Source organism: Lactuca serriola, chromosome 1 (genome assembly GCF_051521515.1).
Source record: "Lactuca serriola cultivar US96UC23 chromosome 1, Lser_US96UC23_V15, whole genome shotgun sequence".
In the NCBI taxonomy this organism is placed as follows: domain Eukaryota; kingdom Viridiplantae; phylum Streptophyta; class Magnoliopsida; order Asterales; family Asteraceae; genus Lactuca; species Lactuca serriola.
The window spans coordinates 87,639,432-87,655,043 of NC_136408.1; the positions used below are offsets into that span (position 1 = coordinate 87,639,432).

General features: G+C 35.3%; 1 protein-coding gene across 1 annotated transcript; it reads left to right on the top strand.

Annotated features, from left to right (window-relative positions):
* The first annotated feature begins 11,369 nt into the window (after positions 1–11,369).
* On the top strand, positions 11,370–13,040 carry LOC145069892 (oxidoreductase). The gene is made up of 7 exons (XM_079016840.1): positions 11,370–11,538; positions 11,716–11,776; positions 11,879–11,917; positions 12,095–12,207; positions 12,324–12,534; positions 12,610–12,656; positions 12,771–13,040. The coding sequence occupies exons 1-7, from the start codon at positions 11,431–11,433 to the stop codon at positions 12,894–12,896; spliced, it is 705 nt and encodes a 234-aa protein (XP_078872966.1). The 5' UTR covers positions 11,370–11,430; the 3' UTR covers positions 12,897–13,040.
* The last annotated feature ends 2,572 nt before the right edge of the window (positions 13,041–15,612 follow it).

The following is a 15,612-nucleotide window of genomic DNA, read 5'->3' on the forward strand; positions in this document are numbered from 1 at the left end:
GATAGGGACTGCATCTGTGCCCCCGCCCCCAAAATTCTCTCATTCCCCCACCCCCGAAATCTCCATCCTTGTTTCCACCCTTGCCCCCGCCCCCGAATTCCCTTTCTTACCTCCGCCTTCGCCCCGATTGATTTTGAGCTACCTTATGTAGACTAAAAAGAAGTTCTTGTTTAAGTTAAAAGAAACTATTTTTTAGGTAACAAATAGTTATTTATAGCATAATTTTACATGTTACAAATATCTTAAAAACATGTTTTGGTTGAATTTTAGTACGTAAAAATCATTATATTGTTTATTATATTTATATATAATTAATATATGTAAATATATATAATTTATTAACGGGGCGCCAATGGGGGTTTCGAGACGAGACTACCAACCCCCGTCCCCGCCCCCGAAAGTAAAACGGGGGTTAACCATGCCCCCGCCCCCACTCCCGTCCCCGATTTTTTTTTTCAAAAAATACCCCCGCTCCCGCTCCCATCCTTAGTTTTGTCACTTTTGTTGGCTCACTTAACATTCTCAATCCATCCACTTTGATCCTACAATCAAGCTCTCATTCACTTTCTTTCTAAGATAGACACTTCTTCCATTATATATATATATATATATATATATATATATATATATATATATATATATATATATATATATATAACGCCCGTAGATCCGGGCTAGTCAATTTAGAGACAATAAGCATCAAAAATGACTTTTGATGGAAGATTATTTAAAAGGGTTAATCTTAACCAAGTTGTAGTATATGTCACAAGGTTTACGTGCATATAAAGAACGTCAAAATCCAAGTTATAACGAAGAAGTTATGACTTGTCGAAGTTTCGCGACAGAACCGGTACAACCCAGCGCGACCCAGCGCAACGTAAATAGTGAATTTAAGGTAGATAGATATATATCCTTAGTGATCTAAATGAGAGTCGAATATGTCTTCGATAGTAGTCCAACGATAGAAAGACATACGAAAACGGACGTCAGATGAATGAGTTATGAGTTTATAACGGAGTTTTCCTGTCTCGGCCTACTAAAAATAATATACAAGTAATATAATTATAATATATTAAAAAGAAAGTCAAATTTAGCCAATGGAGTCTAAACGAGAGTTGTAGAGCATAATCTCACCTTCGCGTCGATATAAAGAACGTCGAAAACGGAGTTCATATGCGAAAGTTATGAATTTCTGAAGTTCGGGGCGCGAAACCCCAAAACTGTCAGATACCACGACGTGGCAAGCAGTGTCACGACGTGGCCAGTCTTCTGACACCTCCGGGAGTCCCCCAGATGCAACTTGCGATGACGCATGCAGTGACGACCAAGCCCACGATGTGGAAAAATGTGTCATGACGTGGCAAGGGCAGATTTTGCCCTATAAATAGATTTGAAGGGCCAGCCGAGTTTGGTTGCTCCTTCCCTCATCTCTCACCTGTATTGCATCGATTTACGTGCAAAGAAATACCCCCGAAGCCCCGGTATCAACCCCGAGACCCGAAGCAAGTACCGAAGCCCGAAGATCCCGAGAAGAAAAGAGTTTTCGAGCCGAAGCTCTGTCCGTGAGAAACCCGGTGTGTGAAGTGATCCCGGTTTCACCGAAGAATATATACTTGAAGAGTCGTAGTGCTGTCCGATCATCTTCTGATCAAGTAAGTGTGTGGTCACTTTCTTCTAACACATAAATATTAAGTATTTTATAAAATAAGTGCTATGTGTATAATATAAAGTTGTTTATATGTGTGGGTGTATAGTCCCTTTCATAAACACGAGTATAATACAAGTATTGTTTGAATGTATTAAGTATATGTTTGGGTGAGTGTGTAGTTACTTTCTTCTAACACATAAATACGAAGTATTTGCTATGAAATATGTGCTATGTGTTTATATATTATTTGTCTATTTGAGATGGGCATGGAATTGAAGTTTTATATAGGTTTTAAATGAGTTAAACTGTATATGTATTTTATCTCTACAAATATGTTGGGTAGAACATAGGTAGACAAAATAGTTGGTGTGTGATGAAAGATGTGTTTGAGGATGAGACGAAAGATAAACCTCGGTAGCTATGGATTTAGTATTATATAGATGAACCTTGGTAGCTATGGATTTAATACTGTATAAATGAACCTTGGTAGCTATAAATTTAGTAATGTATAGATGAACCTTGGTAGCTATGGATTTAGTACTGTATAGATGAACCTTGGTAGTTATGGATTTAGTACCGTATAGACAAACGTTGGTAGCTATGGATTTAGTACTATTAGATAGACGATGGTAGCTATGGATTTAGTATTGTTAGATAAACGTTGGTAGCTATGGACTTAGTACCTACACTGGTAGTTATGGATTTAGTACCCGATGAATAAGCCATAACAACTATGGAATTAGTGCTTTACGAAAGAACCTTGGCAGCTATTGTCTTAGTTCCAAATAAAGAATCATGGCAGCTATTGTATTAGTGCCTAATAAAGAATCATGGCAACTATTGTCTTAGTGCCTAATACGGAGTGAACGAATAGATGATTCTTAGGGTAGACCCTTAAGAGTAAGGAAGATAATGGGGATGGGTAATTGGGTTGATTGTTTGATAATTAAATATAATAACTATATTATTATGGGTTGAAAACCTATATGCTCACCAGGCTCCCAAGTCTGACCCACTCAGTTTAATTGTATCACAGGTATCGATACGAAGCTGCTTTGCACTGAGAGATTAAAGGAGATGTAAATCACTAGAGTAAATGAATGTATGTTCTGTTTATGCTTATGTGTCTGTATCGGAACAAGACATCCCGAGGTTTTACTATTTAATGAAAATACATTCTCTTTGAGAAATGTTTTGATAAGTTTTTATCATATCTTGTTTTGGGAACAAATTCCGCAACCGTTATCTTTAAACGGATACTCTGATTTATAAAACAAAACATAAACAAATCGGTCTTTTCTGGCTATGAAATTGGGGATGTCACAATATATATATATATATATATATATACACACACACACACACACAATATATATATATATATATATATATATATATATATATCTTAACTCATGTAATTGGGACTTTCAAGGAATTTCGCATACCTCTCTCATATACATTGCACGTGCTCACGGTGACCTTATCTCCGCTTGGAGGAGTCCACTTATGTTTCTATTGAGCGTTACAATATCAAATCAATTAGGACCACCAACATAAATCAACGGTGATCCGAGATATCACGTATGATCAACATGATGACCATCATTGGTAACATCCTTAATACCAGTGTATGTCATTGTGAATGTGATGAAATTGATAATATATGTTGTTCCAGTCGTACATTTGGAATCTAGGTCGATCCATTTTGTACTTAACATTGATAACATGTAAGGTGTAACCAGTAGTGGTGTAACATCCCCAAAAAGGAGGTATAACTTCTCAAACCTTAACCTTTTTATATATGTCAAGATTGGTCCTTATGTTGAAAAAGGTGGCATTTGAGTACGTGGGGGTGTACGCATGTGTACGCGCAACGTACTCATGCGCTTAGCTTGATCGTGGAGGCCACCTGATACGCTGGCGTACTAGGCTCAGAAGAAACCCTATTACCTTTTTGTGTCCCTATTTAAAGAACATGATGACCTCATTTCTAGCCACCATTATCAGCCTCCGACCTCTTCTAAACCCTAATCTCATTCCTCTAGTTTGTGTGAGTGTTTGTGACTCATTTGAGTGTTCTTGTGAAACTTTTGGTGAAGAAGGAACCTTGAAGGAATGATAGCTTGTGCTTCTAACTCTTGGATCTGAGTTCTACTTCAGTTGGTGCATCTTCCAAATGTATTCAAAACTTGTTCATTTTTTGTTATAATTCTTGTGTTTGGGGTCCTTTTTAGGGTTTTATGTCCCAAGTATGGAACTTTGTGAGTTTGGTGTACTCCAAAGCTATTCTTCTGTCCTTTTAGTTGTATTAGATTGTTTTAATCCATAAAAATGGGTGCTTGAACTTCTTAATCTCTCTGTGCATGAGTTGTATGGTCTTTTGTGTTAAGAAAGTTAAATTTTTGGGGAGTGGTGTAACGCCCGGGTTTCAGGGCTAAGCATTTTTGTCAATGTAATAGTCTAGGTCAACTATTGTAACTCTTTTTGAAGTAATAAAGATGAAATATTTGAGTATTATGTGAATTATGTGTGTTTATGTGTTTATTATTTAATTATAAATGTATAATTAATAAAGAATAAAAATAAGCGTCAAAAATAAAGTGTGAGATAAGCCCAATATCTTTACATAAAGTTGTAGTGGTCGAAACAAGGATTCCGGATATATAAGGAACGCCGAAATCCGAGTTATAACGAATAATTTATGACCCATCGAAGTTTCGCGACAGAACCGGCACGATACCGGGAAGCGTAAATAGTGAATTTACGATAGAGAGAGATTTAGCCTTAGGCTCTAAACGAAAGTCGTAGAATATGTTAAACTAAGAACATCGATAAAAAGAACGCCCAAATCTGACTTCGTATGAAGAAGTTATGATTTTTCGAAGTTTCGGATTAGCAGTGTACAACCCGAAATTCGAATATTAGATCGAGTGATTTTTAGTCAACACGACCTAAACGAGAATCGAAGATCTCGTTAAGAGTAGCGTAACGAGAAAAAGATGGGCGAAAACGGATGTCGGATGAAGAAGTTATGAGGATTTAACGGACCAATCCTGTCCCGGCCTGTTAATAATATAAAATTTAAAATCGAGTCAAAATTAGCCGACGGAGTCTAAACGAAAGTTGTAGAGTACGTTCCCACCTTCGCGTGGATGTAAAGAACGTCGAAAACGGAGCTCGTATGCGAAAGTTACGAATTTTTAAAGTTAGAAAGTGAAATTGCGAAGCTGATGCATGGACTGATGACGTGGCTTTATCCTGACCGTCGCTTGCTGATCACGGCTCGCTTCGGATGGCCGAGACGTGGTCCTCGCATACGCCCCGTGTCCGGAATCTGTACGCCCCGCGTACCCTTGCCCTGATCTACTCCGAGTGTTAGACAGCTGGAAGCTCGCTGGCAGCCTTATCCAATGGTTACGCCCCGCATAGGTCCGAGGTACGCCCAGCGTACCGAGGCCTCGCAGGCTATAAAAAGGCAGCGAAAGCAGCTTCATTTGTCACTTCTCTCTCTAGTTACTTTCTCTCTCTACAACCTCAAACCCCCCCTAAACCCTAGATAAACCCCTTAGCTCCCGAGGGAAGCCCCGAGGCTCCCAGAGTCCCGAGAAAAAGGAGTCTTTCGGTTTCAAAACGCTGCTCCAAATAAGTTTCGGTTTTCGATAAAATTCGTCGTAAGTGTGCTACGCTTACGCAATTTTTAATATAGCTTTCAAATAATTATAGGAATGTTATTAGGTCCTTAAAAGAATTATTTGGGTTATTATTATGAGTTATATTGAGTGTTATTAACGCTTGTATAATAATAATAATAGTCAGACTATTAATTTGTCGCGGTTATCGTTAGACTAAACCCTAGTGGTATTGATACAAGGTTTTATCGAAGGAATATCGTTTTGAGAGTATCGAAGCACTGTCCGAGTGCTGAGTCACCACCTTTCAGGTGAGTGCATAGTTACTTTCAGCTTACACATAGATATGAAGTATTTTATATAAATTACGTGCTATGTGTGCATATTATCCGAATACTTGCTATCTATGCTGGATGAACGTTTTTATACATGTTTTCAATGATTTAAACTGTATACGTATTTTATATCTACGAAAATGTTGGGGTAAAACATGGGTAGATGTAATAGGTGATGTGTGATAAAATGATGAGAGGCCTCGATGTTGATGTTGTTGATTCTGTCATCTAGCGGAGTATGGATGACGACCACGGACTCTTCTAGACAGTCCAGTGGAACACTAGCAGGCTCGCAACCTGTAGGTGTTTGTGAACGATGTGTTCACCGGTGTACTCCATCCCCCACATGGTTGCCTTTAGGACATTTATTGTTAAGGAATCCCCTTAGCAGTAGTGTCCATCCCGATGATGATCCTTAGGCTAGGTCCCTTATGATAGGTGTTTAGGGACGTAAAGTGAGGATAACGGGAACGGGTAATCGGGTTATTGTTGATTGATGCAATTAATAAACTTATTTATTGTGGGTTGAAACCCCTATATGCTCACCAGGCTCCCAAGCCTGACCCACTCAGTTTTATGTATTATAGGTAGTGGCGCTTGAGCATAGATATGATGTTTGGACAAGGGATTACGGATATAGGCATGTAGATATGAAATAATGTAGTAAGGCTTATATTGTACTGTTTATGCTTTTGATCTGTAGGAACATGACATCCCAAGTCTTTTAATGAAATACATTTCTATGGAAATGCTTTTGATAAATCTTTATCATATTTTGTTTTGGGACAAATTCCGCAACACTTTTATTTAAAATGTTACTATGATTTTTAAACAAAGCATAAACAAAATCGGTTTTTTCTGGCCGTGATCTTGGGGATGTCACAATTGGGTCTTTCCTAACCATGCAAAGGCTTAAATTCAGCAACTTTATGAATCAATAGGCCTTATTTAGCTCAGATCTATAGTTGGAGTGATTGTCATAGCGGATTAAGACCAAGTGAAGCAAAAAAAAAGGAGTCTGAGGAGTACGTCGTGCGTACTCCCAGCTACGCACATCGTAGCGCTGAGAATATCTGTCGCATGCTTAGCTAGTAGTACGCCCATCGTACTCGTTGGGCGTTGACTTTCATTGGCTTTTGAGTTTTTGGTCAATTTGTGGACTTTTGGCCAAGGAGGGGCAAAATGGTCTTTTACCCTCCTAAGATTTAGTAGAGAGGCTCGGTCTAGCATTTTGGGGTTAATATTAATTATTAATTAGAGTTAGATGTGACATATTTTAGGCGGAGTCTTGACCGGCAGTTCGGGTGCGAGATTTATTGTTTTTTGCGTGAGGTGAGTCCTCTTACTATATTTATATGTATAGTAGTTTATGTGTGACCGGAGGGTCTCATTTGTGTTATTTATCGGAAGGCCTTATTCATGTTATTGACCGGAGGGTCTTTATACTGAGATATGTGTTTTTATGCATTATGTTTTTGTAACTTATGTTGTTATATTATTTTGCGTGTGTATTGAGTGATGACCGGAGGGTCCATACCAAGACGTGGGACCGGAGGGTATTCACCAAGACACATGACCGGAGGGTCCTTACCGTGATATAGCTATGAGAGGCTAATTATTTGTGTATGTGTTATTTTGGGGAACTCACTAAGCTTCATGCTTACGATGTTGATGTAAACGTGGTTCAGGTACATCTCAGGATCGTGGGAAAGATGCCAACATGATCATACACACTCGTCTGCTAATGGGGATATTTGTGGATTATGGGATATTCTGACTTGTTTTTATGATGTAATGTAATTGAAAATTATATTTGACATGAGATGGTGTTAACAACTATGTTTTTGGGAATCTTAAAAATGAAATTTTTGTTTGAAAATTTTGAGTGTTACAGGTGGAGTCAGGGATTTTGATACATGAGTACAAACATTGACAATATATATTTTATGTAGTTATCCTATCACGGACATTAAAAAACATGGTACAATCCATTTAGTTGATGATACAATAACATAAAACATATTTACAAATAAATTATATATATATATATATATATATATATATAATTTTTTTTTGGGTTGCTATAGCATCCTCACCGCCCCGTTTAGCGCCACCACTGGGTATAATGTCATAACTTTCAAACCAAAAATTTTATTTTTAATACAGAGTAATCTTTCAAATCTCATTCCCGAAAGTATGATAAAACAACCATTTGTTCAAATATGACAATCATGTTCGAAGACTCTTTTAAAAACAAAAATAGTAAAAACAAATTAGTAGAAGACTCCAAAATAACGACAAAAATAAGACCTCAAGTCCTACAAAAATAGGATAAATGGAAGGTAAGATGGTTGACAGTCGTAGCTGTTTATAAATAAAACTTAGACTCGGTCCTGACGATGGGCCACCCCGACAACCGCCTAGGGCCCACAAAATTAAAGGGCCTATTTTTAGATTATATAAATTTTATTTAAAAAAATAAAATTAAGGTCTTACTGCATTAAAGCCAAAGTTAGCCCAACATACCCCATAATAATTGATTAACTATGTAAGATGTGTTGAAAAGAAATAGAGGGGCTATAAATCTATATGTGTTTGCGTGGAACTGAATCCATTGCATGCCTTGTAAATCACAATCACCCGCCTTGTGAATGCCCAATATCCACAATGTCATATTGGAACCCTTGAACAACAATCAAGTCAAGAACATTTAAGTCTCTTTATAATCTAATATTATATTTGGACGCTCAATGACTAAGGTATCTCTCGACTCTTGAAATATGAGTTCACATTCAAAAGCCTCGACCCTCTCTCGAATATAAATATTTGATTTTAGATAGGGGTAAGTGTCGAATTCGGTAGACAAACTTGTTTTGTGTTTTGAAGCATTATTCTTCAGAGTCATGATTCTTCTTAGTTCTTTGTTTGATGTTTGTAACGTTTTTTATTTAATGCAGCCCTCTCTCGAATATAAATATTTGATTTTAGATAGGGGTAAGTGTCGAATTCGGTAGACAAACTTGTTTTGTGTTTTGAAGCATTATTCTTCAGAGTCATGATTCTTCTTAGTTCTTTGTTTGATGTTTGTAACGTTTTTTATTTAATGCAGGTCGCAAGGGTGTGGTGTTGAGAAAACATCTCTTCCAAGGTCTTTTCGACTTTCTTATTTTCTTTTGCAGTATTATTTTCAACTTTATATATTTCTTATTGTAACTCTTAGGCCCTGTTTGATATGTATCTGACCGAGTCAGGTCATACATTTTTGGCTGACTCGGTCAGACGAAAGGTGTTTGATAGACAAAATCTTGACGTCTGACTCGGAAAGCAAGGCCCTATTTGATATGCATCTGACCGAGTCAGGTAAGACATTTTTGGCTGACTCGGTCAGACGAAAGGTGTTTGATAGACAAAATCTTGACGTCTGACTCGGAAAGCAAGGTCTGACCGAGAAAGAAGTTGGGAGATGGCTGACCCAGAAAGAAAGCGAGGGTTTCCAATAGTACCCTTGGCTTGGTTAAAAATTCACAGCTAATGAAGGTTACGGGATTAGAACTTAGGTCTCCCTTGTATAAGGGATGGTGTTTACCAGCAAGCTAAATGGCTTTTTGTGTTTTATTTCTAAAATAATACATTTAATGTCTATTATGCTGGAAGTTTTTTATACATTATTATTATTATTAATAATTATAATAATAATAATAATAATAATAATTATTATTATTATTATTATTAATGTCTATTATTATTATTATTATTGTAATTGTTGTTATTATTATTGTTGTTTTTGTTATTATTATTATTATTATTATTATTATTATTATTATTATTATTATTATTATTATCATTATTATCATCATCTTCATATTGCATAGAAACGTGTAGAGCATCGGGGTAAAATGGTCATTTTGCACCGGTCAGCACATTCAGTCAGATTTTCAATCAAACAATATGATTTCTTACTTAGTCAGAATTTCTTACTGAGACAGACCTTTCTCAGTCAGCACTTTCTCGGTCAGCAACTATCAAACGGGGCCTTAGTGATTTCATTTACTTTGTTGTATATGTAGGATACCATGATCCAAAGGAACAAACACTAATGGTTGTATAGTGCTCTTATTAAATAGGTCTAAAAAAAATTAACCATATATTTTTAGAATTTAATCAAATCATGAGATTAAAAGGATTGAATTACTTTGTTTTTATGTGTATTTTCAAAATTTGGTGTATTTTATGAGCTTTGATTTCACCAAAAAGAAGTTAGGCATCAACTTGTTTCAATCTTTCTTGTGGTTTAATTTTGTTATTTACAGAATAATACGAGAGTAATGTTCAATCTTTGTTTTATATTTATGAATTTGGTGTGATGGATTTGATATTTTTCTAACATGTTTAACAACATATGAAACATGGGGAAAATGACTCTTGAGGGTAATTAACTTTTGCGTTTGTACTCATTTGGTCCCTTTTTTTTTTTTTGTATTCAATATATCATCGAACTTGTTGTTTGTGTTCACCATAACCCTTTTGACCGGCTTTTGACCTGTGATAGTCGGTCAAAGGGTTATGGTGAACACAAACAATAAGTTCGATGGTATATTGAGTACAAAAAAAGGAAAGGGACCAAATGAGAACAAACGCAACAGTTGGTTACCCTCCTGATTCATTTCCCCTTTACTCATTTACAACAAATCCCACATCATCTCCTATTGATATTAATGACTTTATGAGATTCATTCTTGCTTCTCTTCAAAACATAACTCACGAAAGGACATTATTCATGCATGTACAACTTTGTAATGCACTTGAATATTTATTAAGGGAATCTTGACTAAGTATGCGCATTTCATGACTACATTTACATTTGCAATCAAATGATTTATCGTATCATGGATTCTAGACAAGTCTACAAACGAGTGGAATCACAAGTGCTGTGAATTTTGAGTTTACTTAGCTTTAAGATCGAACTCGTGGGATAAGATACAACATCAATATGTACAATATCATGCTGCTTTTGTAGACACATCACCATAATATTGTACATATTGATGTTGTATCTTATCCCATGAATTCGATCTTAAAGCTAAGTAAACTAAAAAATCATAGCACTTGTGATTCCACTCGTTTGTAGACTTGTCTAGAATCCATAATACGATAAATCATTTGATTGGAAATGTAAATGTAGTCATGAAATGCACCTGCTTAGTCAAGATTTCCCTAATAAATATTCAAGTGCATTACAAAGTTGTACATGCATGAATAATGTCTTTTCGTGAGTTATGTTTTGAAGAGAAGCAAGAATGAATCTCATAAAGTCATTAATATCAATAGGAGATGATGTGAAATTTGTTGTAAATGAGTAAAGGGGAAATGAATCAGGAGGGTAACCAACTGTTGCGTTTGTTCTCATTTGGTCCCTTTTTTTTTTTTGTACTCAATATACCATCGAACTTGTTGTTTGTGTTCACCATAACCCTTTGACCGGCTATCACAGGTCAAAAGTCGGTCAAAAGGGCTATGGTAAACACCAACAACAACTTCGATGGTATATTGAATACAAAAAAAAAGAAAAGGGACCAAATGAGTACAAACGCAAAAGTTAATTACCCTCAATAGTTATTTTCCCTGAAACATGAAGGCAACCTAACTTATTTAACCGAACCCAAATTATTTAACCCGACCCCTACTTTTCAAGCATTTTTGTACGTTTGGAATCGGATCCGATCGGTTTTATTTAACCCGGATAGGCTAAAGTCGTTAAACTAGTCAGCATTTCAACACATAGCGTGAAGGTTCCGATCGATTTGTAAAACAGAGGGAAATGGAATCGAGTGATCATTTGAACAAGTTCAAAGTCGGCTCAGTTCCGACGTTGTACTACATACCGGACTTCATCTCCGATTCCGATCAAAAACTACTCCTAAATCAGGTATGTAATCTACTAACGCATCTTCTGTTTGCTATCTTCTCTCCTTTTTGTTGTTCTTTGGGGCATTCGACAACAGTGTGATTTTTCACTTCGAAATTGAGAACAGACTGAACAGTGGTGTAGTTGGTTAACTCTTATTCTCAAATTGAAACGAGGTTTTATTTTTTGATTTCGTAGATTTACACAGCTCCGGTTTCGAAATGGAAGTCTCTGAAAAACAGGAGATTGCAAAATTGGGGTATGACATTGCTGTTATCTATGAACTTGTTAATTTGGAGGTTAAAATATATGTTGGTTTTGATGGAATTTTTCGTTTGTTTTCGTGTGATGTTTGTTACAGGAGGGATTGTCCATGAAAAAGGTCTTTTGCCTCAAGATTGTAAGCCCTAATCCTTCTCTCTTATCAATATCATTTCGGGATTAAGACATTCTATACCTTATTGTCATAAAACTGAAGTATTGAATTCTATATGTAGTGAAAAGTTATGAAGTTTATTGGATGAATGGATAACATCAAATTAGCAACTAATCATACCTCTCCCTTTTCTCTATGTAGTACCACCATGGCTGACAAAAATTACAGAAAAAATCAAGGAGGAATTGTGTTTGTTTCCTTCTGCAATCAATCATGTTCTCATCAATGAGTATCTTCCCAATCAAGGCATAATGGTTTGTACTCTGTAGTTAAGTGACTAAATTGATAAAAAAATTGTATTTTGCACTTAACCCTTTTTTTTACTTTCCCATTTATTAATAAATTTGTTTTTGGTGAAATTAAAACATAGCCCCACCAAGATGGGCCCGCTTATTTTCCGGTGGTGGCTATTCTTTCATTAGGATCACCTGTTGTCATGGACTTCACTCCTCATTCAACTTTAGTAGACACTACAAGCAACATTCAAGAAACCAGTCATGGGAATTTACAAAACTACCCTCCTTTCTCTATTGCACTGATGCCATGCAGTTTATTGCTATTCAAAGATACAGCATACTCAGGTGAGCCTATTTTTAAATGTTTTTCAATTGATCTTAATAAAGTCTTATTACCATTTTTTCCCTTTTGCTGATCAGATTACTTACATGGTATAAAAGATTGTGAAATTCAACAATATGATGAGGTAAGATGACTTGAAAATCATCATGGCATCATTATATGATTAAAAAAAAAACAAACTTTTTTATTTTTTATGTTGTTTATATACATTTTTTTTGTTTTGTTTTTCACTTTTCAGGCTGTGAATGGTAGTGAGGTTGAAATGCATGGTGAGGATTTGAAGGTGATTCATAGATCTGCTACTAGGGTTTCGTTGACTTGTAGAGTTGTATCTAAGGTTCATAAGAATTTGTTCAAGTTCTGAAACTACTTTGATTAGTTTTTTCTTTTTTTAATGTGATTCGAGGTGGAAAAGGGTTGATCTTGTAGGAAATTGCTTGTTTTAGGTGATCGATAATCATATTTTGTTGATATGTTTGCTATTCAATGTGCATTAATTTTAGTACCATTTTTTGTGTGTGTTTAGTTGTGGAAAAATGTTTAAGTTTATTTTGGAAATGTTTACGGAAACAGGAGCGGAGTTTTTATTTTCAGTAGAAAATCTAGAAAACGTGTTTGGTTGAAACTAATTGAGTTTTCATTTTCTATTTTAGAAGATCACAAAACGTGTTTGGAAATTTATTTTCTATCAATTTTCCTTTTCTATATTTGTTATTTCAAATGATACAATATTTGACATATTATCCACATAACACTTAGCAAATGTTGTGTGTTGTTCTTAAGGGCACATTCAGTGGCGGACGCAGAAAGTTGTCACAACAGCGGCACAAATTTTTTTGTCCGAATATAATAACATAAAAAAAAGTTAAAAGTACTAGTACATTAAATCGATCAATTACATCTTAATATCTAAATTTGACATCTACGGGTACGCATTTTTTGAAACCGATCCATTACATCTTCGATCTTCACTTTCATAAGTGCTTCTTTTTTAACATAAGAAATCATGACATCGTTCAAAAAATCATCACCTATTTTTTTACACAAATCCGTCTTTAAAAACTTCATCGTTGAAAAACATCTTTAAACCGTTGCGGTTGCAACGGGTAAAACCAAAACCAACTTCAACAACCTATAAACCATAGGATAAGACCGATGTTTTCCCGTTTCCACCATCAAACGAGAAAGGTCGGAAATTTCTTGCAAACTAGTGAACCGGTCATCTTTATGGAAAGCATGATAATATATTTCACGTTCACCATCAAGTTGCATCCTCTCCGCATCATCAAAATCTTTTGTGTATAACTCACTCAACTTTAACAACTTTGTTTTGCTAAATTTAGCAAATGAATCACAAGGAGTGCCAAGCCAAGCCAAATTGACTAATTTCATAAACCTAAAATTATGAATACTTACTTGTTTCATTGTATTTGTAGGATTGAAAGGAGTGCCAAGCCAAGCCAAACAAACAAAATCGAATGGTTGAACACTTGAATGGTTGAAATCGACTGAAAGAAGCGAGTCCCAATGTCTAATTTCTTTTTCTTCGTCGACAGCCTTCACTTCACAGTGCCGATTTTTTTTTTTGCTTTCTGTAATCTCGTTCGTCCAGGACCAGGCCAGCACTCCAATTTCTTTTCTTCAAAAAATGTCGATGGACACCTAATAGAGATTTGGGGTATTGGGCTAATTCTATTGGGTTAAAAACTTAATAAGCAACTTGGGCTACAAACTCAAAATGCATTTGGGCTAATTCTAAATTGAGGTATTGGGCTAATTTTCTTTATTTGTTGGACTAACATTTTTTATACTTTCATTTTTTGGGCCTCGAATACTCGAAAATATAGTGTCACCCGAACGAATTTGAAGCCGGTGCACCTAATAGATTTTTTTTTACCCTAACGAACCGAAGCGGAACAGTGGCCCGAGACCCCCCGGGCACCACACACACCCGCCACTGGGTACATTAAACTATAGTTCTCTAATCTAATAATTACAGAAATTGTCCATATGTAATAGTATAATTATAGAAATGGCCGATCTATCCTTTTAATTTGCATGGAATAGACAAAATTATAGAAATGTTCCTTATATAATAGCAGGCTACAAAGAATGTAAAATAATAGAAATGGTATCGGTGTAATAATCTGCAGTAATAGTCCACATGTCTTACTGTAATGGTCTCAATTTGAACGACAAGCAATTGTGAGTTTCATGTTTCCATATTTTTTTTTCTATGTACGTGATAACGAGAAAGGGAATCAACCTAAAAATCTAACTCGGGTTAACCGAAACCGAATTAAAAGGAAAGATATGTACTCGAAACCCAACCCTATATATGTTTTGAGTTAACCTGTATAACCCAATTTCCATTTTTGATCCTAATAAACCTGGCCCTATTAGCCTTATTCGGGCTTGAATCAAGTCATGTTAATCGAGTTCGGGCATTTTTACACCCCTAGGTGTATGGGTGTATAGCTTATAATTTAGAAAAAACAATAGAAATGAAAAAAATATGGAAAACAAAAATTATCATTTTTTCAAGTTATAGAAAATTGAAAGAATCTTCTTTCTTAGAATTTTTTTTTAGAAAAATTATTGAAACATACATGTTTTTTAACTTTTCATCATTCTTGGGAAAAAAAAATCTGTAAAAGACTAAAAATTATTCTAGAACCTAACACACGCTAGGCAATTGTAAATGTTTATAAAATACAAATTATAATAGTATTTAATGGTATTTTGTGAAAAAAAAACCTTATAATTTCGTACTTCCTTTCCTTGTCTCTTTATAGTTTCTTTAAATAACATATCTTATATAAAAAGTTAATAGATGGTTACCTATGTGCTACATTAATCATGCACTATTTTTAGTAGTATTTTGGGTACCAAACATGTTTGTGATGTCCAAGAAATCCAAGAAATCTTTTTAATTCGTTTTTTTTAATAAATAACAATTACATCTTGTATTTATTAAAAAAACAAATGATATATTTTATTTTTCCTTATAAAACTAGTAGGAATTACATGCGCCGATGGCGCTGGGTTGGATAAGATTTACTTAGACGTTGATAAAATTT